This window comes from Empidonax traillii, unplaced genomic scaffold, assembly GCF_003031625.1.
Source record: "Empidonax traillii isolate 1590-97213 ecotype Southwest subspecies unplaced genomic scaffold, ASM303162v1 scaffold427:size767076, whole genome shotgun sequence".
In the NCBI taxonomy this organism is placed as follows: domain Eukaryota; kingdom Metazoa; phylum Chordata; class Aves; order Passeriformes; family Tyrannidae; genus Empidonax; species Empidonax traillii.
In genome coordinates, this window is record NW_020955620.1 from 192,011 (window position 1) to 215,257 (window position 23,247).

Genomic DNA, 23,247 nt, shown 5'->3' on the forward strand with positions numbered 1-23,247 from the left:
AGTGTGTATACATTCTGCTGAAAGCTTCAGGACCAAATCCAGAACCTGTACAATTAGCCAAACCAAAAGCCCAACAGATGTATGCCAGTGGAAAACATGCAAAGCTCCAGGGAGGCTGACGATGCAACAGGTTAAGTGCCCCCAGGGGACAGGTGAAGACCTCATGTGAGGTAAGAAGAGGATACATTTAGTGATATATTATCTGTCTGTGTTTTGCCATCTGAACTTTCTGTCTCTTCGCAAACATAGCCAGAAAGCACATGGATGATACAAAGAATTGTTACTTGCTCCAGGCCCTTTCCGTATCTCCGTCTTGTGTACTGAGGCAGAATAAGAGTGAGAAACCATTTGTCAAAAAAATCCTCAGACAGTGCCCATTGATAGTGATCTAAATTGCTGTAAGGTCCTTTGTATAGGCTCTCTACAATGGGGTGAATTTCCTCTCTTGGATAAGATGGAACTAAATGACATGTGGAATACTGATAAATTATACTGGCTTTCCAAGGCTAGTATACAGCACTTGGTATCAAACTTATTTCAGTCAAATGTAGATGAACCTAGTTCTTTTGAAAGTTTAAGTGCTTGCAGTCTATGTTGTGACTGTGAGCAGTAAAAGGACATTGATTCCACTACGGAGCATCTCCCGAAAACACCTGTCAACATAGACTAGTACTTAGTGGTTTTAATCTTGTAGACAGTGATGTTAGAGAGAATATGGCCTAGGCAATAGACCCAGATACATGGATGTTGAGAATCCCCAATAATTTTTATATTGAAGGGAAGTAAACGGAAACAATTACAAATCTCTCTTTAAAGAAAAATCAGGCAAATCATCTGTTAAGGCAGCACCATTATCTAGACTAACCTGACTGCACATATTTTCCATCCAGCCTTCATAATACTCAAGAGCCCTCTCTAATTCCACCTTATTTCCAAGATACAGTCAAATTAACATTTATTACAAGGGAAGCCAGAACTTCCAGAGGCTAAAACTAATGCATGAAGGACAGATCCCTGTAGCTAGAACAGTTTTTCTCTAACAATAATGATCAAAACTTTAACCAATATCTCTTACAATCAATACTTTAAAATGCTATCTTAATTGGTTGAGTCAGTGTGCAAAAGTAGGGTTACATTTCTAGAAAATAATCTTCACCTTGCCGCTGAAATAGAATCAAGACAACTTGATTGCTAATTTTTCATGGGACTTTATGAAAGTCTGGCTTAAAATTATGGGCTTCTCATTGTATGGGCATGTATTCCTTCTTCCACTTCAGCTAGATGCTGCTACTTTCCAGAGCTGCTGTGTGCTTAAAAAAAAAAAATGTCATGCCTCAGCTAAAATGGAAAAGAATTGCTCATCTGAGTCAAAGAGGTGGGTACTGCCTTATTCTAGACTTGAAAAAAATTCTTTCTCCCCCAGCTCTCACAGAGCTTGTCTTCAGAATTGGTAATCAGAAGTGACTGCTCTTCAGGAGATCAGAGCTTCCAATGTATCATGCTGGGCTTCTATTCTATCAGGGGATGAAATGACTAACGATGCTACTAGGAATTAGTGATGCAAGAGGTCAAGTGTGTTAGAATTTTCCCAGAATCCACTGACTGTGTTCTTTTCATTCAAAGATATAATCTCCATGTTCTCCTCCCACTATTAAATGAGAAAAAGAAATCTAATAGGACTCAGATCCCATGAAACAGAAATCCCTCTATGATACAGGAGTGTGAGAAAAGATGAAGGACCACCTGTGTAGATGGATTTAAAGGACAGATTTAAGTCATAAGGAATGGTTATACAATTTTTACTACTAACACAGTTCTGAAACACAGAATAATTCTAGTGTGTTACCATTAACAGAGAACAAAGACAGTGTTTGGTGATTTCTGCCTCTCTTCCTTTCCCTTCCTCACAGCAAGGATAAGGATTTTGCTCCTGAAACAAGTCATGGGGTAAACGCTGGACCACATCATAACAGAGTAGTCATGAGGTCTTATACCTGTGATCTGAATCTTGGCTATATTATACCTTGAGAAGTGGCATGATACAAGGTATTTGGCAGTGGTACTGACATTTGTCTCATGACAGCTTATCTGAAAACTCCTAAAGAAGAAATGACCTGAAATGGGAGTTCTACCTTGGGAAAGGAAGACTAAACGCGTTCAACAGAAGAATAATCAAGACCCTGTTGGTCTAGGGGGTAAAGGCGCTGCACTGTCACTGCAGAGACCCAGGTTCGATTCCTGGTCGGGGCCACTCCCCGGGCAGATGGAGCTTGTTAGCCCATAAGGCAATCCATCTACGTCCTGAGGACCTCGCTGCCACTGTCCAAGCTCGCTTGGCCCCGGCAGATGAACCTCAGGATTAAAGGGTGGGCTCAGTTCTGCGCACACTGTGTCTCACCTAAAAAATCCAATGCACAGGCTGGAAGGTGTAAAGACCTTCCCCGGTTCTTCGTTCGCGAAGACTGGCCATTACTAATCAAGACCCTCCACAAGATAAAGTGAAAGAACTTTACCCAGCCTAGATGGCATATTATAATTGAAAACTAGAAGCAAAGGAAAACTGTTAAAAAAAAAATCTGTATAGCTTTCAGAATTAATACAAACATGCTGGAGTTATGACACTGGATGTCCTTATATAAGATGCAAAATGACGATACTTTGTTAAAAAATCAAAGCTGAAGTCTTGTCCTCTGACTAATGGGGGAGCACACATAGCTGGAGAGACCCAGTCTCTCTCACTGCAGCCTATCAAGACGAATCCAGATGACTCATGCAAACAGCCTGCAGTCACAGAAGAATGGATCCAAACTGGTTGTCCACATCTCATGAAGTTGTGGCCCACAAGGTGTAGGCAGTACTGGACATACTGCATTCCTAACATTGCTTCTCCTGTGTCCAAGCATTGAGTGCCGCTAAGCAGCACTTCCCAGCAGTGGGGATGAAGATGTAGGTTTTTTTTCTGTCCAGATTCTGCTGTACACTTGGTATGTCAAGAAGTATGCCTAACATATGGGAGGGTTCTGCACAGTTGTCATGGACTTTAGGGTTTTTCTGGGCACATATAAAATACCCTTGCTTGAGCACTAGCTCTGCTTCATATTCTTGTGTGACCACTGAGATAGGAATCTCAGATGGCAACTTTATATTACCCAGCTAGTTTGTGCTCCTGGGATAAGAGGATGGTCACAGCACACAGAGCTCACCACGGTTGTTGGAACAAGCTGAGAACTCATGCTGTTGTACCGAATATCAGTCACATACCATGTCTTCTTCCCATGTTTGGTGAAAATACCACAGAGAGCCAACAAAATGTCCCCTAAAAATGTCAGGCAAATCAAAGCAGAGAGTATGTGTCATAACTGCCATCTTACTTTCTTTGTGGCTTTCCAAAGCAATAGTATCTGCAAAAGCAAGCAACTTGTACATCACCCTGGAGGGAAATGGGAAGCCGGTTTAGGTGTCTGTTGATTCTTGGCTCATCTACACAGGAGTTATTCAACAACAATTCTGTAAACATCCCTCTTCCAGAATAGGTGTGCCCTATTTTCGTCTTTAATTAAAACTCACAGTGTTAAACTAAACCAGAAGAGCTCAGCCTTATTCTGGAAATTAGTCATGAAACTAGTCAGGAATAGCTCCTCCTGAACAACTACATGTATAAACAAGCCCTAAACAATATTTATGTTGTCTAGAACCATGGGGGACGCTGTCACAGATGTAAATTACTTTCCGATCCTCTAAGACACGCGAAGGAAGAGTCGTTGTCTTCCAACGGGGGGCACCGAACACTTCTCACCCATGTTTGATCACGGTGTTTGCCCTTGCAGGACAATTTAAGGAGGCGGTGGTGCCGGACGGGCCCCAGCAGCACGGCCGAGCTCTGCCCCGTTCGCCGAGCCGGCCTGCGCCAGGTGCGCCGGGCGAGACACCGAGCTGGGGGGAGACGGCTGTGCTTTTCCTCCATCCCAGCCTCTCTCCCGGGGGGGAGGGGGGGGGGGATACATCAGCAACCCCCCGGACTGAAGGATGTTACCTAAGAAGGACTCCTTTCCGCGGCAGGCCAGCCCTGGCTGCGCGCGTGCCCGTACCTGCGTGACAGCGCTCCGGGGACGCCCCTCCCCGGGGCGGGCACCCCCTCGGGGCAGGTGGGACCCGCGCGGGGCGGAGGTGGCGGGGGCCCTGCCCGCGGGCGCGGCCCCGGGCGCGGTTTCCCCGGGGAGCGGCCGCCGCCGCCGCGGGTGAGGAGAGGCGCGCCCCCCCCACCCCCCCGCCCCACACGGGCATGCGGGATGCGCGGCCCCGCCGCTGGGTGCGCGCGGGGCGGGGCGGGGCCGACTGTCAGTGAGTGGCAGCGCGGCGGCGGCCAATGGGGGCGCGCGGGAGCGGGAGCCCGGCGGGCGGGGCCGGGCGGCGCGCGGGGGCTGCGCGGCGGAGCGTTGGCAGCGGCGCGGGGCCGCGGCCGGTGTCGGAGCGAGCCGGGGCACAGACCCTGCGGGGGGCGCCGGGCAAGGCACGGAGCCGCATCCCGGTCCAGTGCGGCGGCGGCGGCAGTGGTGGTGGCGGCGGCGGCGGGAGGAGCCGGAGCGGCGCGCCGCGGAGGAAGGAAGCGCAGGGCTGGCCGCTGCGTGTGCAACCTGGCTGTTCCTGCTGCCCGCGTCCACTCGCGGCTTTTCCTGCCGGCGCTGCCTGACAGCCGCCCCGCCGAGGGTGTTGTCGCCGGGGTCTTTGGCGGAGGGGGTGGAAGAGCGAGCCGTCCTACACAGCCCGGAGGCGTGATTGAAAGCGAGCAATAATAATTAACTGGAGGAGGAAGAGGAGGACGGGGGTGGAGGAAGACGAAGGAGGAAGGCACCGCGCGGCAGAGCCCAGCCGAGCCAGCGAGCGGCGGCGGGACGCGGCAACTTCGGCCGCAGCGGAGGAGCCGGAGCCGTGACCGCAGCGGCGGCCGCCGCCTCAGCCCGCGCCTGCCGTGCCCGAGGGGGGAGAGCCTCGCCGCCTCCCCGGCCGCCGGACATGTCGGAGCATAAGGCCGTTGATCCCAAGTTATCGACGACGGACAGGGTGGTGAAAGGTGAGTGCTGCGCCCTGGCCGCCCTTTCGGCCGGGTCGTCCCGCTGGGGTCGCGTCCGTGCTCCCCGTCCCCGCCCCGGGCAGGTACCGCGGGGCTGCCGCCGGCGCGGCCGCTGCGAGCGGTGGGCTCGGCCCGGGGGCTTGCGCCGGGCCCCAGTGGAGGGTTTGCGGCTTCCCTCGCCTGCCCGCCCGGCGCTACATTGCAGCATTTCCCCCCCTTCCTCCCCCCGCCGCCTCCCGCTCTCCGCCTTGAAGGCGCTGCACAGGGCTGGCGTGAGAGAGAGGGGGAGCCCCAGCTTCCTCCCCCGCCCCGGTGCCTGGGGGAGAGGGGGGCAGGGCTCGGCTGCCTCCTCCAGCCTGCCTGCTCCTCCGGGCATCCCCCTTCCTCCACCACCTCCTTCTCCGGGCTGCGCTCCCCGGAGCCCCCCCCGCAGGCTGCGCCGCCGCTTGTCACTACCGTGCTGCTCCCCGCATGCAGCAAGGATGCCTCAAAACCTTCCCCGCGCCAGTAGCTGGAGCTCCGCTCCCGCACCGAGCGCCGCTGCGGGGGGACCGGCTTCTCCGCCCGGCTGCCCCGTCCCCCCGCTCTCCGCAGGGCCGCCCCCGCGGCACCCGCGGCGGGGATGCCGGGCGGGCGGGGCGGGCCGCGGGCGCTGTGGGAGGCGGTGAAAGCTGCTTCCTCCTCCTTCTCCATCGCCGTCTCCTGCTGACGGCCCGGCCTGCGTGGATGTGAAGTTATCCCGCGGGCGTAGGGTGGCCGTGCTCCCGCGTGTGCCTGCAGATGTGCGTGGGGGTGCTCGGCACAAACGCGCATCGGCTCCATGGTATTTGCTCTGTTTCGAAGGTGTGCGTGTGCTGCCAGCCTCGGCCGTATAAACAAATTAGAGTTTGGGTTAACAACACACTGTGCCCTGCAGTACAGACCAAGGCATGTCTTACTGGGGTAGTGCCTCATTTAAATTGCACTTGTGCATTTCTCAGTATGTATGAAGTGTGTGTGTATTTAATGGTCTGGGGGAGGGTTGTGTGTTGGGTTCTGTTTGGTTGGTTTTTTTGTCCTCCTTTCCACATTGGTCACATAGCTGGATGTAATATATTTCATCCTATTAGGTTATAACCCGTATGCCAGCACCGGGTGTTACGGTGGACAACACAAATCCTAGGTGCAGTATGCATCTGTACATATCTTGGGAGGCAAGAAATGGAGATGGCCTTGAAATATATATACTTCTGTATTTACATGAGTGTATACCAAAATTAAGCACTCAATGTAAATCTTATTGGGAAAGATGTATTATTTGTGTTTATATTTACTTTTACCTTCTTAAGCCTTTTGCCCTCTTCATTTTATTTTCCTCCAAAGGAAATTGTAGATCTTCAGATGTTGTAAGAAATATAAGTACAAGATTTTTTTTTTAAATTACTTGGAAATTTGCCCTTACTTCTTAATATCTGCAATATTTACTGTTAAAGTAGCTAGTTTTATATTGCACCAAGAGTAGGCTTTAGAAGCCTGAAACAGCTATGTTTAGCTGATACTTCTGTAGAAACAACAAATAACCATCCTATTGGGAAGACTTCTTCATGATTATGGGATGCCTAATTTAATTTTTGTTTAAATTTCCTTAATCTGCTGTGGTCTTAACACTTGACCAAATGTCCTGATCTTTGCTATGGCAAAACTTCCTATGGCTTATGTTGATCTTCATCTTGAGTAGGAATTATCTCAATATTTATAAAACCCTCAGTGGTTTCAGCGCATCTTGATGTATTTTGCTAGCAGGTGCTCTTTGCATTTTTCACACATGTAAGCATCTCAAACATCTAAAAAGAGTATTTCTAGGAAAACTTAGCAGAACATATAGTTAGATATTTTCATAATGTAACTAAAACAGAAGCCAACTTTTTTAAACTGAGTGTAAGCCTTGAACAAAAAGAACAGAACATACATGCTGCTTAGGTGTCTATCTCCCCTGGTAACTGTTCTCTCATAATGTGAGTGTTTCAGTGGAGATGTGAAGATTTATTCAACTGATTCAGCCCTCTATTAAATAGTGAAATCCTTTTAAGGTCTTAAAATAGCATCTGAAGACACTAGTACACAGTAAACTGATTCTTAATAGGATTATTCTTTGCTGCATCATAGACACTTCACACTGCCTTCATACAGGCAGTAAGGAAATCTAGTAAGAAAGCAATTGGTGGTAACAGAGCTAGGAAAAGATACTTTGCTGTATCTGTCCTATAGGACAGTACCTTCTTGAGATGAACAACTGAAATAGGCTTGCAAAGTTAAACCAGTCAAGTATAATTAAAAAAAAGGCACCCTGTAAACACCTATGCAAGTAGTTGGAGAGTCTTGTTTTTATAATGTGAGATATTCTGACATTTTTAAGATACAACCTGATAAAAGAACTTTTCTTTTGTATTAGAATAACACATAAAACCTTGCTTGAAAAGGAAGTGCTTTTAATGAATAGATGTATACTCTAGATTAAATTTTTTCTTCTGTTTGCATGTGTGGATTTCTTTGCTTGTTTTTATTACATTGATATTTTTAAAACCTAATGTTCGTGCATGACAGGAGATGTCTCTTTCTAACAGTAATTCTGGGCTGGCTGGTGAAAATCCTGGCTTGGCATTGTTACGTAACGGTGGGACGGGCTTGGCATGGGGGGGGTACAGTTCCAGCAGCTTTGTGCAGATTGCTCGTGGCTAAGAGCTGCTTCTTCGAGGGGTTACTGTGGGTTTTTGGTTGATTTTGGTTTTTTGGTGTGTGGGTTTTTTTGTGTTTTTTTTTTTTTCTTCTCATGCTTAAAGTGCTCAAAAATACTGAGAAGTGGGGGATTTCCGTAGGCAAGGACTTCATCTCACACTCGTTTTACTTTGCTTATTAAATTGTCTGAACTGTGCTTAAACTGATTTGACACAAAAATAAAACATGCTTTGGGAGGAGAGGAAAAAGGCTTAGGAACCCCTCATGTTTTACGTCCCAGTTTCCCTCTGCCTCTCTTAGGCAGACCTGACACTGCTGTGTAATGAGAAATTCAAGTTTGTGTATATTGTTTTCAGAGGCAAATTAGCTGTTGTTAAAATTGACAAAAATCATCTGTTTTGTTGAACTAATCCAGAATTGAGTGAATCCAGAGGATGCACTTATGGTTTGAGAGGTACTTTTTTGATTTACTCTGGTGCTCTCCTTAAAATGGTACGTTGTGATGCAAAGTAGACAATGCACCTTTACTCTCGGGATTTTGTGATTTTGTAGAAGAGCAACCCTTTGGTCTCTTGACTGCCAATATGATAACTTGTATGTTCAGGTATTTTCAGAAGTTTGTTGGATCGAGGATCAGAGCATCATACTGTTGCAGGATATGCTGACTCGATGTATTTATGAAGTTCCTTGCCTTTTTTGTTAGAGGTATGATGCAGCTTTCACCTGAACAGAGCTGTCTTTAAGTTCTTGTTCTCCTTCAGGACCGAGCTACTCCTTATCCATGCTGCTTTTAACTCCTGAGGCTTGCCAGTGAGAGGGCTTGGTTGTTCTTGTGAAGGTAGGAATGAATACCTGTCCAGCAAAAACTGGACTGAGGATACTAGCTCATTCCTCATGGGTCACATAACAGCTGCCTGATGTCAACAGCTTTTGGTCACTACTGACATTGGCAAGATTTGAACCCCACTGACATGGAAGAAAAAGCCATGTATCATGTTACTTGACCTCCTCACAGTATTTAGTGTTGCATTACTGCCTCCTAGAAATACTGCTCTAAAGCAAAGAATCCTAAGTAAAAAACTTAAAAAGTCAGCTGAAGTAGTCATACGAAGCAGTGAAGTCAGTGTTTCTTGGAAATCTTGCTATTAGCAAGGACAGTGATTGTTTTTCTTTTTTGGGACGGGTCAACTGGTTGTGGTTTTTGTGGGTTTTTTTTTGTTTGTTTGTTTGTTTTGTTGTGTGTTTTTTTCTTAGAAGGAAAGCGGAGTTTTAATGAAATCATTCCATCTCAGCTGTTTAGATGGGCTGCAGCCATGGCTTGTGAACCTTGGTGTTGGCAGTGTCCTTTCCTCTTGTGCTTTGCATGCCAAGGTGTATACAGTTATATCAACAATTGACAGCATACAATAAAACTAGACACCGGTCTCTGCTGTCTCTGAATTTCAAACTGTGTCATTTGTTAATGCTCTTCTAATGTGCAGGCTGACAGTAGTTTGTAATATAATAGGAATGCCAGCTCACGATCAATATGTTTGCCATCAGTGTTAATTTCAGATTTGTGAAAGGTAAAATTGCTGTCAATAATGGAAACTCTAAACTTCAATGCTAATTCCCATTAGTCCAGGGAGACTTGTGTGTACTCGCCAAAGGCTTGCGCTCCAGGCTGGAATCCAGCATTGGTGAATTGCTGAAGCTTGCAATTGCAGAGAATTGCAGAGAGACAGACTCTGTGAATCAAGTTCAGTTTTTTCAGCATAGATGTGTCCTGCAAGGGCTGGGCTGCTCTTCAGTGGTTTTTGAGTAATTGTGTGATGACTTGAATGTTCGTAGTGCTTGTGAATTTGGTATATATATTTTGGTGTAAGTTTGAGTAAACGGTGATGTGCCTGTCTTTTGATAGTGCTGAAGATTCGGTATCTGTCTGGTCGTCATGAAGAAAAAAGGAGTTGATTTGTAGCTGTTACTATTGACATAGGAAACTGACTTCATTTTTCTTTTAATTTATTTTTCCTTTTAGTACTTAGGAATGTACTTGCTTCCTGTGAAAAAACCTTTTTTGAAAAAGGTTTTAAGGAGTGTTATTAACTAGAGAAGCCACCTTCAGCTACACCAAAAGGGTGGCATTGGTACAGTGGGGGATTATCTGCTCTTCTCCATCCACTTTTGCCTTCATTTGAAGGAAGGGATGTACATCCACCTCAGCTTTGGTGCCTCTGTAGTTGCAGATTCCCTGGTACCTTCATGAAACAAGCTGTGTGAGAGCAGCGAACAAGTGAATATACCTGCATAGACTTTATGGTTGTTTAGGAAAGAAAATGAGGTAGGTGTGTTACTTGGTTTTCTTCCCTATATTTAACTGCCTTGTTCTTATTCTGTGGTCAAAACTTAACACTTGAAAGACTGGTGGATTCTGTCACTTGGATGCATCTTGGGTATCGCAGTGTTGGTAGGTTTTACGCTGTGTAAAGCTGTATATGTGTGTGACAGGTGTATAACACTTGTGAAGGATTGTGGTGCTGAGAAACTGAAACAAGGCCAAAGTACAGCGCTTGGCAACTATGTGTAATAAAGCTGGTGATTTATTTTGATTTATGAACTCAGCTGAGCCTCTTAGTCATCAAGATTATTTTGTAAATAAGCCCTTTAGTGAAACAAGTCTTTTGCTGTATAGCTATAGGGGGAAAATGTGTTCACACTGAAGGGTGCCTTTCTTATGTAGCTATTGCTGCACTGCATAGGTGGTAGGCTTTTCTCATCCTCTGTCTGATGAGAGTGGCTTGATGAATGTGCCGAGTCTCAGGACTGATACGAGATGAGGAACAAAATTGTCTTATTTGTGTGTGTTAAAAACCTTTCGTATACTTCTGAGTTCCACTTTGGCTAAAGCTGTCTTCTGTTGCCTGCTCTTTTTGATTGAACCTAGCATGGGAGCTGGTGCTTTTGATACCATTGGTGGTGATGAGAATCTTGAAAGAGGAGTACATACTGGATAACATCAGCATTTAACTTAATTGGAAAATATAAGCCACTTGAGATAATTTTTCCATAGGGGGGGATGTTGTATAGAACAGTTATTTGCTCTCTGCTATCCATTCCCAAATTGAATGGTATTTACTTCCATCACATATATCCCTCTTAGAGATAGATGATAGTTGCATGGTTATGCTTGTGTTTCTCTGCATATTGTGGCAGAAAGATCAAGTGCAAAATACATTTACCGTTGATTATGAAACTTGATATTTTAAATTATCTTTTTGTAGTTCCATGACTTCTAGAACTCAGCACGTTCTTTCTGTCTGGTATTTCTAAAGGGATTTTCTATCAAAAGTAATTTTGGGTAATGTCAATGAATTAGTAGCTTGGATCTTCTTTCCTTTTTTTTTTTTTTTTTTTTTTTTTTTTTTTTTTTTTTTTTTTTTTTTTTTTTTTTTTTTTTTTTTTTTTTTTTTTTTTTTTTTTTTTTTTTTTTTTTTTTTTTTTTTTTTTTTTTTCCTCTGATTTTTCTGTTTTACTGAGTGGCTTCTACTTAAATATACAAAATCAGGACTAAAATTTAAATTTGGTGCTCCTTTTAAATATGAATATTAATTTGTGTGAGGCTTCTCAGTGATGTTGGAGCAGCATGTAGTGGGGGATAGTTTGTTTATAGCATCAAGGAATGTGGAGAAAAATACTTCCTTAAGAGTATTTTAAGATAGAGAGATACCACTTAGCACTCACTGTATGTATGCCATAAAAGAAGCCACAAGTTTCTGAAGTAAAAGCCACTTCAAATCATCTTCATAAAAAGGTGTCTTCTTATATTCTTTTGTATGTGGTTTCATGAGTCAAATGCTATGATTTCACAATGGTTTTTCAGCTGAACACTAAAATAATTTCCTGTTCTGATAATCAGTCATATACCTTGACTCTCCCCCATAAAAGATCATTTTATGGATACTCAAGGGTTGTGGAAAGTAGCATCCCAGTTTTGAAAAACATTGTAGTGTATGTGCAGCCTGGTTCACGTAAGTTGAGTGGTCTGCCACTCACGTTGTAGATTCAGGTGTATAACTGCTGCAGGTAGTACTCCAGGTACATGCTTATTGTTTTTGTATAATTACTGAATGAAGGAAGAGGCAGGAGATCATACGTGGAGAAACAGGGAGATACTAAGTGCTATGATGGTAAATTTTTCTTTTAAAGTTAAAAAGCTGAACCAGTTATTCCTACCCTACTTACTCCTCCCCTAGAAAACTGCCACTGTTGAAATAACACCTCCAGAGTAGTACCTCCTTGACCCTCATCTTTGTGCATTTTAAACTGACTGATATCTTTATAAGAGAGGTTAGGCACCGTAATATTGATATGGCAGCACTCCTGTATGAGGAGAACATGGCTGACTTAGGATGCCAGCATCATCTCCAGCTAATTTCCAGCTAATACTGTTTATGTTTGGAGCTGGAGAGGAGGAGGAGCAAAGTGGAAAGGCAGTGGTGTCTGGGGATTGCATGTGCTTAAGATGTAGACGGTATCCTTTCCTTTTAGGGTGTACTTAATGACTTTTTGAAAAGATTTAGTTTGACAGTTGTGTACCACTGAAACTTCTTTCTCCTCGGGGATAAAATCTGTGGTGTACTGAACTTCTTTTACACCTTCTTTTTCTTTTCAGCAAGTTGGGTTTTTTTTTCCTCCCTCTCTTGTTTCAATGTACCCTTTCTTTTCCTGTCTATTCCTGTCCTGTACTTCTGCAAACTCTTCTCTCCTTATTGCTCTCATGCTTTTTGCTAAATGTGTCAAGCTGCTTAAGTGCTTCCTGGTAGATTTGAGTAATGTGGATGTGTGTACCTAATGCAAGTGGTTCACTGAACACCGTGTCTTTCCTTTAGTGCATCCGTAGGTGCCTGGGGAAGCCCATGAGAATAGGGGAAGTATATTCTGCCTCTTCTCAGACTTCTGATGTAACTGCAGCCAGCTGCTGACTCTGTAGTTTTCTTTTCAGTGAATAGCTCCACTGTCAGTGTGCTGCTGAAGCTCTACCCAGCTTGTAACAGAAGGATGTCTCTATTTTACAGTTCAGCTGCTGCCTTCGGGTTTCTTAGCAGTAATGTTGAAAACTCACAGTGTGACTATTAGTTTTAACTCACGTAGTTTGCAAGAAGCTCTGAGAGCTAGCATAGACAGCCATGTTTTTTGGTTAACTTGGAAGGGAGGTGGTATAAGCACCTTTGGTGGTGACACTTTTGGTGTCTTTGTAATCATACACAGAAATTAGTTAGCAATGAAAAGTAAGATTTGGTCAAGTTGATAATACTTAAAAAAACACTGAAGTTCACCACAGATGAGTGAATTTTAACACCCCCCCCCCCCTAAGCTTTAAGCATAAAAGATGCAGAACCTGGTCTGCAATGAGACTGTACAAAATCTTTGTGGAAAACAAAATGCTAAAAAGTGGTTGTATTAGATCTTCCAATAGTAATAGCTATTTTTCATCTTTCAGATAGGCATATATGGTGGCTATATAAAATGAAGCTTTCAAAATTAAAAAGTGCTGTAATGGGATTAAACATGTATCGATGGAGACAAGTATTGATATAGCTATGCCAGTATTATTTTTTTCCATTGCATCTTTAGAGGCATTCAGAATTTTATTGCATCATATTCCTCTTGACCAAAATACTTTTTTTGAGTTATCTTGACTGTTGCACAATATAGAATTGATGGAGTGAAGCAAAAAGTATAACTAACTCGCTATGGAGCAAATTCTGCTATAGTGTTGGCTCTAATACTTGCTAATTGTAGGAAAGTATCAAGCCTACACAATGTTGCTACAAGAAAGGAAGTGCACTTTGAACTTCTGATTGGAATGGTGAAAATAACATGCATTAATAATGGGTTGTGCAGATGTGATACTGCAGACAGTCTTTTAACACTCTCTCTGGGCATTGTTTGATAGACTTAATTAATAGAATCTAAACTACAGGTTTTTGGCCTAATTTAGTGTGTGATTAGATTTTATTTTTAATGTAGACTTTTGTGTCTTGAAAGGTAGGTAGTATGACTTTGCGCGGGTTTTTTTTTTTATTTCCTGCTAGTGACAGATCAGAAACTGTATGGCTGCATAAAGCAAAGTTTCAGAGTTGTTCATGTTTTGAAGTAACCATCATTTGGAAGGAAATCCTTTGCAGTCTAGTTACATGGCCCTAAGCGAGGTTTAGCTTCTGACATGTTATCCAGTGCTATGTTTGGTTATAACCACATGCTTAGCAATTATTTCTGTCTTTCTTTGGATAAGGAAGCTCTCAGGATTTGATGTTCCTAGCCGGGGTCCCACCCTATTCCTGAACCTTCTGTGTTCCCCTGTATAAAAGCTGTCTTCTTGTTTCAATAAATGCCATTTTGTGGCTCACATATCTCGTGCGTGTGTCCCGTCTCCCAATGCAAAATGTGCCTCTGGGTCTTGTAGCAGGTCCCCCGGTAACCTGCTATGGCTCTGTATGGGTGATTTCGGAGGGGAAGACACACGGCTAGAGAGGAACCTATACTCTTCCGTTTTCTTGAGAAATGACATGAAATTACTTGAAATAGTATGTTTCAGGTTCTGTGGAGATTTTATGTGGGAATACATGCTTTCCCCTAGGTTTTTTTCCATCGGTCAAGGAGTAATGCTCCAGTAGACAGAGTTGTATCTGAAAATTCTTTCTGCATCTAAATATGTGGGGATTTCTGTTTTAACCTTTTCTTTGCATTTGAGTCTTCATGAAAAATCTGATTTGGTTCATATATAATACAGTTAACAAAACAATTAAAAGCTTCTAGATGGGGAAGCCAAACCCTGTTGTTGGCTCCAGGGAAGGGATGTTTCATCATCCTCTTTGGACTTGAGATACGTTTAGTCAGCACACCTCTTTTCAGCAAAAAAATTAGTATTTATTGGCTGAATTCTGGTTTTTATTACTGAAAAAGACAATTTTGATAATTTAATACCTTTTATTTGCCATGATTTTTTTAAGCAGTTGAACATAATTGACAATTTGAATATACAACCATTCATAAAAAATCCTTCCCTGTCCCCTCAAAACACACAAAACCAAGCCAGGAACAGAAATTTAAAAAAAAAATCAAACAGAATTTAAATTGTTTTTTAGTCTCTTTCCATGATGCTTGCCAAGTTTCGGTTTGATATAGATTACAATAGTCATACTGTGTTACAATCTTTGAAAAAGTGCAACTGGTCATTAGCTGCAATGACATGAACAGCTGTAGTATTTTATGACAACAGCTGGGAACAATCTAGTTCTCTTCAATAACTTTCTTTTGTTGTTCCTTTCATGCAATTTTTAAAATGAAAAAGCAAGATTATTGTATTTGTTCTCTATTTTACACCAGGGATTTCTTCATAGGCAGTGGTGGCAATTAGGTATCGAAATATGGCATTGCTGTTTGTGACTTGGAACGTTTCCCTCTGCAGGACCTGTTTCATAACCCGCTGAAATCTGCAGGAGTTTGAGTCTTTTCATTAACTTGAGTAAACTGTGAATCAAGTTGTTATCCTAGGATTTCTTATTTTGGCCTTCCTTTTCAATGCATGATTTCTCTTTGGTTTAAACTGCTTTGTTATATCTGATCTTACACAGCTTAGGACAGTACAGCATTAGCTCTTATTGTAAGACTGAGCTAAGTGCCTTTGTGATGCTCTCATGTACCAAGTGAGAAGGGACTTGTCTACTTGTGAGTGGCTGGTTTGCCAAGAAATAGTTTGCCATTCTGTTGCTGTGTCTTCAGAATTGTAGTCTAAAATGTTTTCTGTGTATGTGTGTATGGTTGTTTTTTATTGTTGGAAAAATAAGTAGAACCCTTTCTGATGTAAACGTTTTTCCTATGTCCCTTTACAAAGGAGTTTTCTTCAGTAATGAATGCATTTGGGTCACCTTAAATAAAACTTGTTTCCATAAGTTTTAGATATATAAATTTATATATCTTAACTTATTTTTCTGGTATAATAGAGTAAGTCTTAATATTAAAATCCATTGGTAGTACTAAAGATGTACATACCAGGTCTGTGAGGGAGCATTATTTTCTTGCTTGAGAAACCTTCTGTTCCATGTCACACAAGTGGTGGCGTCTGTGACTACTAGAGGGGAGCCTAATGGCATAATGAGGTATATTGGGCCTACAAATGGGGAATTTGGGAAGAAGAAATGAAGAGTAGGGTAGGCAAGGGCATGTGTTTTCAGTGCAGTGAAGTGTTACTTAAGGAATCCCGTCTAGGTTAAAAGCAAAGCAAAGAGCAGCTTTGGGAGTACTTTGCCTAATGAGTTCTCTTGGTTCAGGTGAGTATCTTGGAGATGTCCATGCAGTAGCTACGAGGGAGCTTGACTCTCAATAAGCATAGAACTGGCAAAGGCAGTTGGTGAAATTTTTGGTTACTCATATATTCTGTGTATATAACCCTCAATTAGGTTTAGATTATCAGAGAATGAACTTTCAACATCTTCAAGGGAAATTTCCTGAGATAAGGTGCTTATAGTTCTTGCTAACTGTGAAGAGTTTTAAGCTGTTTGTCCTTTTTCAGTAACAAGGAGAAGAAAATGCCTTTTAAGATGCTGTCCTTTGAGCATCCTAAGATGAGGTTGCTTTTGGTAGACAGAGGAAAAGAGTGAACTCAAAAAAACTCCATACTTGTACTACAAAAGGGGATGAACCTGCATTCATTTCAGTTGAGAGATGAGTTTTAGCTTCTAGGCTGTTGACTACCTTATCAGGTGTGGGCTTTTCTTTTCCCTTATTTAATCATTTGCTCTCCACTTCACTGGAGAAAAGTGTATCCTTAATTTTTATGAATAGTACCTTTCTTAATCACTCTCAGTGAAAAAGCATGAGCTCTGACACCTTCACAGAAGCACAAACTAGTAGAGCCTAGGAGGGATCTCTAAAGTCATCTGGTCTAGCACCAGCTCTCTTAGCCTTTCATCAGAGGAGGGATGCCTCAATTCCTTAAATCATCTGAGTGGCCCTTTTCTGGACTCTCAGCAGTTGCTCCATATCTCACAGTTTGTGTGAAATATAAAAGTACATGAAAGTTAATTTATACATACAAAGAACTTGCACATTAGGGAGTAGCATGCTTTTATCCTTTTGAATAAGGTACTGTTCTTTCCCTGGAGCTCTGAATCTCAGGTGACACTTACCTCATGTGTAAATACTGTTTGTTTACCACAGAGAAGATGAAGGATATTACTGTTGTTGAAGAAAATCTTAAATGCATATGAATTTTCCTTGCAGTGTTAACCTCACATCTTGTATCCTGTTGTCACAGACAGTAGTAGACCTAGGCTAATCTTAGAAGTACTGCCCATCAGACAGTTACTCTGCAGATATCATTTTGGTTATAATCCAGTTGCTATGGCTTCTGAATATGTGTTAGACTCTTTCCCCCCACCCCTTGATTTATGGAGACAGAGCCTTTTATAGGTCATTTTAGTGAATTTGCCAACAGCCCTCTTGACTGCATTAGGAAGATTGTTGCCAGTGGATTGATGGAGGTGATTCTTCCCTTCTGCTTAGCGTGGGTGAGGACATAGCTGGAGCACCGGATCCAGTTCTGGTTCCCCAGTATGGGAAAGACATGGGCATACTGGAACAAGTTCAGTGCAGGTTCACAAAGACAGCCTTGGGACTGGAACATCTTTAATATGAGAGAAGCTGAGAGAGCTGAGGCCATTCAGCCTGTATAAAAGCTGGTTGTAGGAAACAGAGAAGGGGGAGCTAGGCTCTGACAGGGTACGAGATAACTTGTACAAACTTACAGCTCTTGCAGTCAGTGAATTTTCTGGTTTTCAAGCACTAGCACGGGTTGCCCCGGGTGGTTGTGGAGTCTCCATCCTTGGAGTCATTCAAAAACTGCCCTAGGCAGCTGGCTGTAGGTTGTCCTGCTTGAGCATAGATGTTCAACCAGCTGACCTCTAGAGGTGCCTCTTTCAGCCTCAGCCATTCTGTGGTCATCTTTTGCTGAACTTTCTTAAATTGACAATTAAAACACTTCATCAACTCACAGACCTTTCGACCAAAAGTGAAATACAGAAATCTCCCTATAAAAATAAAGGGTTCTAATAAGGTGTTCTACAGGAAGAATGCTTTGTATGATTGAGGCTCCACCATGCAAATAATTATTTTGAAATAGTAGCAAGATATGTTGCATTAGGAAATCATACTTATTTTTTAGTTGATGCTACCATATGTAGCTAGTAGCATTACTGGCAAAACATTTGTATTGGTCACGCTTGACCAGTTTCAGAATCTCCTGAGCATGTGTAGCTCTGGAGTTTTGGTGTACCTGGAAAATAGGGACAGAGAGTATTACCACTGTACTTTGCTTTGGGCAACGGTAAGAAAAAGGGAAAAGAAGCTTTTATATAAATCTTTCATAGTTATCATAATACTTCTGATATAACCATTAAATTTTTTCTAATTACTGGAAGGAAGTGTGTTTTTTTTTTTTTGTTTTTTTTTTTTTACTAATCCTTGGTTCATTTGATTTTTGCCTAGTGGCACAGCAGTTGAAACTGAGGGTGATGACAATTCTTTTTCAGCTCTGATACTCTCCAGCATATTTTTTTCTTTGCTGCTTTCTTGTGCTTTCTTTTTTTTGTTTCCTTTTGAAGATGCATGTTGCCCTTTAAACCTGACTAGGAAATACCTAAATCTTGCATGTGTAAAAGTAAAATCAAACCTATGGTAAGGGAATCTCTTGATGTGGGTGACACGGAAAATAAACATCTAGAAAAGTTCGTGTGGCAAAATTATGCTGACTGCTTCAAAAAAGTTGGTAGAGCTACCATAGTAGAAGTTTTGAGCAGGTTCTGTAGGTGGAATCACCTTCATGGATTAATAATCTGGATAATGGAGATAATTTTTTTTGTCATGCTAATGCAGCTTCCAGCTTTGCTCAGTTGACGTGATAAATTTGAGAAAAAAGATAGATACTGTAATTTGAAGTGTGAATTGCCTTGCTATACTATAGATCATGCTGTAAAGTAAAAACCTGGGGCAGCACACATCCCTATGAAAGAAGTTTAAATGCATTTCCTGTCTTTGCAGCACACTGAACAGCAACTGGGAAGGGGGCTTGCTAGTGTAGCCAATAAATAAGTCTTTGAAAAAATTGCTTGTAATTAGAAAAGCATATGTTAAAAGGTCACTTGTTCTGGAGAACCTCTGGTTGCAAAAAGGCAAGTAGAGTGTTAAAGGTTTACCTTAAAGATACTCAAAAAAAAAAAAAAAAAAAAAGGTAAGAAGTTAGGTTTAACATAGATATCATAACCTGGAAGGATGTTCCTGGCAATTAAACACACCAAAGGAGCTGAAGAGGTGCTTTGAATAGATGGAAATCAAGAGCAGATGGGAAAGCCCAACAACCTGCAGGTGCTGTTAATAGCATGTCTTCACCTACCTGAAGCATGAATGGCTATTCCAGGGATATCTCATTTAGTTGTGCTGCAGGACATTTTTGTTTTTTGAAGTGGCTCTGACGGTTATGCCATTATCTCCTGCTCAGGTACAGGCCACGCAAAGAGAATGCTTTTTAGCACAGTGGGCACCTGTCATAGTCACAAATAAGTCACTGGGGAAAGTTGTTTCTATGGATTACATTAAATGAAAAATGTCTGTAGAGTGACTGTGGAGGAAACATTAATGTATAGCCATTAAAATGTCTTTTTTTATGATGGGAGATACATGATGCTGGGATCTGTTGTTGAGAAGCTCCACTATCCTGATGCTCTCATACATAGAACAAAGTAAGGCACTGACTTCAGTTTGTGCCTTACTTTATCTGAATGGATGATGAAAGCTGCTTCTCATAAATAATTTTATCAGCAAGTACTAACAAATTACCATGGTTTCGTAAGAGTTCAGGCAAAAAAAGAAGTCTTAATATAACAAAAGTGGCAGAACTAAACCCTGGTTCTATCATGGTTCCCAGAAAATAAAGGGCTGTGGGAGGGCAGTGGATTCTTTCTGTGCCTTGATGCATGGCCAGGATTTTAACTGTCTCCCTAAAGGTTTAGGAGAAACATTTTTTGGCTTACAAAATGCAGGTTTTATCTTTATTCAAAGATAACTTATGGCAGTAATAATACTTTTTCTAATGTGTAGAGCAGCTGAGTCAGCTTGAGAAGTCAGTGAGATCAGATGACCTGTCTAGGCAGAGAATGCAAAAAAATCCTTTTGTGACTGTATTTTAACTACAAAATGAATTACGTTTGCCTGAGTTTGTGTTATTAGAGTCCTGTGGATTATTGTGATGAAAACAGTTTCTTCCAAAGTGTTCCTTTTCCTTCCTGAGCATCAGTCTTTAAACAGTAATCTATAAATATGGGACTAATACTTGGAACTGTGTAAGTCCTGGAGTTCTTGTTGAAAGCAGTGTCATATTTTTTTGTTTGTTTTTGCTCATTGCCCTCCAGCCCCCCTTACTCTTGAAAGAAACAACCAGAACGAAACAGGTCCATGTAGACAATGTGTTCGTACATGGCAGGACTGTAATATTCAACAGATCTCTTCTCATAGTTCAACAGGTGCTTCCAACCTTTACTTCTGAAATAGAAATAAAAGAAGCCTGGTTGCTTGCTAATAAATGGTAAATACCAGGGATGCTTCTAGTTTGCTTCTGATAGATATCCCCTGCCAGTGTCTGTGTGCCTGTTTCTGCTTCACTGATATTGCAGCAGAAGAGGCAGTATTTGAATCAGAACCACTGTATAAGGGAAAGGTGAGTATTAAAAGCTTTCTGTTGAAACCCCATCAATTTTCTTTTTAGCCTTTAACTTCCCATTCAGATGGGGAAATAGCTGTGGGTAGTTGTGTGGCCAGGCAGGTCTTGCAGAGGCAATAGCATTAGTATTTTTTGCTATGTACTGGAAGCTTTAGAGAACTTTCTGTCTGTTTTCAACCCTGCAAAAGTCTTAGGTCTCAAGTTACTAACTCTTTACTGAAAAGGAATGAATTTGTTCCTGAGTTAACCCGAATGAATGCTTTTTGGTTATTTAAAAAGATAATAAGAAAACCCCAAAACAAACAAACAAAACCCCTCGAAAGCAACATTAGAAAATCAACGTTAGAAAAATGTATATGTTTGTACATTCCTTTTTTTTTCTTTCTGTTTATATGCAAGTTTGGAATTATAATGAAAAAAAAGGATGTTTTCTCGCATTGGTGACTTAACTGCTATAAAATCCGTGTTATGGCCTGTCTAATGTCATACCCTTCTCCTATACCAAGAAAACTGTGATGACTGGAATGCATGTTGTCAACTTCTGTAATCAGGGTACTTGAAATATTTACAATACCGTGATTACGGTAAAGCTTCTTATGTACACACAGACGCTGTAGCTGCCTTATACATTTTGTCTTTCAAATTTATGTCCTGGTTTGTTTCCTATTCTTGGTTTGTTGTTGTTGGTTTTGTTTGTTTTGTTTTTGGCTTTTGGATTTTTGTTTTTTAATCTAAGGTGTTTGACAAAAAGTAGTAAAATACAGGCTTCCTTCTCTGCCATTTGAGGTTTGCTATGCAGACACTCACAAAATATCCCAGTGAAATTAAACAGCAAAGAGAAGCAATCATGCTTTTTCTAAGTTAAAATCAAATGGTATAGTTTCTACTGAAGCTGCCAAGTTTTGTATCAAGGGGTCGTCTGTCAAGAGTCAAACCTTTTCATGGATCCAACAGATGAAGTTGAGCAGCAGGGGGATAAATCCTGGAACAGATCTGATGGAAAGGCCTTTGTGTTTGGAAGGACACCTCAAATGGGCAGGACCAACCTACAAATAACCCTGCATATCTGTTACCTTTAGTAGGTAAGAGATGTGGGGGAGTTCCAGGGCAAGTCTTATTGGTCTGATACAGTTTGTGTTGTGTGCAAGAGCTGTGAACAGTTGGTACCGTGCTTGGCTGCTAAAGCCATTGCGTTGTAGATGCAACTCCTTGTTTCAGATCCTGATATTCAGCCCAATGGGAAATAATAAGGTAACCCTGAAGAATTATAGCCTTATATTTCCTGTCTGACAGGCAAAGTTCACAAAAAACCTTCTAAACCCTGACTTACAGACTTATTTTATTGAAACTCATATTTTTAAATGGGGCATACCTTGAACTGAGTCTGGGACGTGAAACTGGAGAGGATTTGGTGGCATTAGTAGGTAGTGTTCTTCTGTAACTGGATTGCCAGGCATCTGTTGCCTTCTCAGGAGGTGTGAAAGAATGTGCCCACCCAGTGGCAGTCGAAGAAACTTGGATTACTCCTTGATAGAGATCTTGTAGAATCCTATATGCTAGAGCCTGGAGCTCCAAAATGAGGCTTTTGTAAGTGGTTTTGCTTCTGTGGCACGAGGGAAATAGCCACAGCAAGAGGATACGGATTTTGCTTTATTGCTAGACTGAAGTTGTGGAATAAAGTCCTTCTTTTTCCATTAGGATGAAGGGTGATCGTAGATCTTATGCTCTGTGCACCTGTGTAAGACATTTATCTTTGACCTTTTTCTGATGTAATTTATAGTCTATTTAAAACCTGGGTGGCTTGTACAAAGTGAACTGCACTTTTTGCTTGCTCCTCTTTCTATGGAAAGGGAGATTTTAGGCCTTATGTTGCAGATGCTGATGGCTGTTTAATTCGATTTGGATTCTTGGCAAGAAGAGGGTGATGTAAGAACAAGTAGTGAGGAGAAAACAGGTATTGTTAGAAAATCGTGCCTCATATGTGGCCATGTAGCTTTTGTTTTCCTTTAGAGCTCAGGGTGTCTCTGTTCATGCCTGGCTGACTGACCTGCCCTGCCCTGCTGGGCTGTGCAGTCTGTCTTCTTAACAGGCTTTAACAGTTGTTTTCATCTCTCTGTCTGAGAATCTCCCATTTTGCCAGCTTTTTTTTTTTTTTTTTCTTTTTAGTACAATCCCTTCCCCTAAAGGTTGTCTCTTGTGTACTGATGTACATAAACTACCTCAAGGTTTTAAAGAATAGTGGAAGCAAGCCCACTAGTCCTCCCAGGAGGAATGTGCAGTGAGGTCAGTGGTATTCCTTTGGCTTCCCTTTTGGTTTTTTTTCGCTCCTGTGCCTTGTAAAACAGCCAGGAAGATTTGTTACAAATGACTTTTAATTTCCTCTTGTGCAGAATATAATCCAATATGGACTTTATTTTCCTTAGAATAAGTCTACCAAAACCCCAGCAATAGAGTAAGAAATGGCATTTTGGTCTTCTCATTTGGGATCTAGTGCCCTAATCTGTTTTATCAGTATTAGTGCCAAATAATGCCACTTGATGGTACCTGTGTGATAAAAGCATTTGATTTGGCATACGCATATCTGCGTTCTCCCTGTGTCGTTTTACCTTTTTTTGTAATTTAGAGCATATATAGTCCCTGCCACCTCCCCTCGGGTGCATGATCTCCACAACCAGGATTCCAGAACAAAAGCAAGGTTAAAGCTCTA

At 42.1% G+C, this 23,247-nt stretch overlaps 1 protein-coding gene across 3 annotated transcripts in view; it reads left to right on the forward strand.

The window, feature by feature from the left end:
- The first annotated feature begins 4,436 nt into the window (after positions 1 to 4,436).
- The window catches only part of PPP3CA (protein phosphatase 3 catalytic subunit alpha), a 182,273-nt gene continuing 163,462 nt past the window's right edge, over positions 4,437 to 23,247 (forward strand). For all 3 annotated transcript variants that reach the window (XM_027894442.1, XM_027894443.1, XM_027894444.1), the window contains exon 1: positions 4,437 to 5,071. In XM_027894442.1, coding sequence (XP_027750243.1) covers positions 5,014 to 5,071 — 58 coding nt within the window. In that variant the 5' untranslated portion in view covers positions 4,437 to 5,013. The remainder of the gene's footprint in view (positions 5,072 to 23,247) is intronic.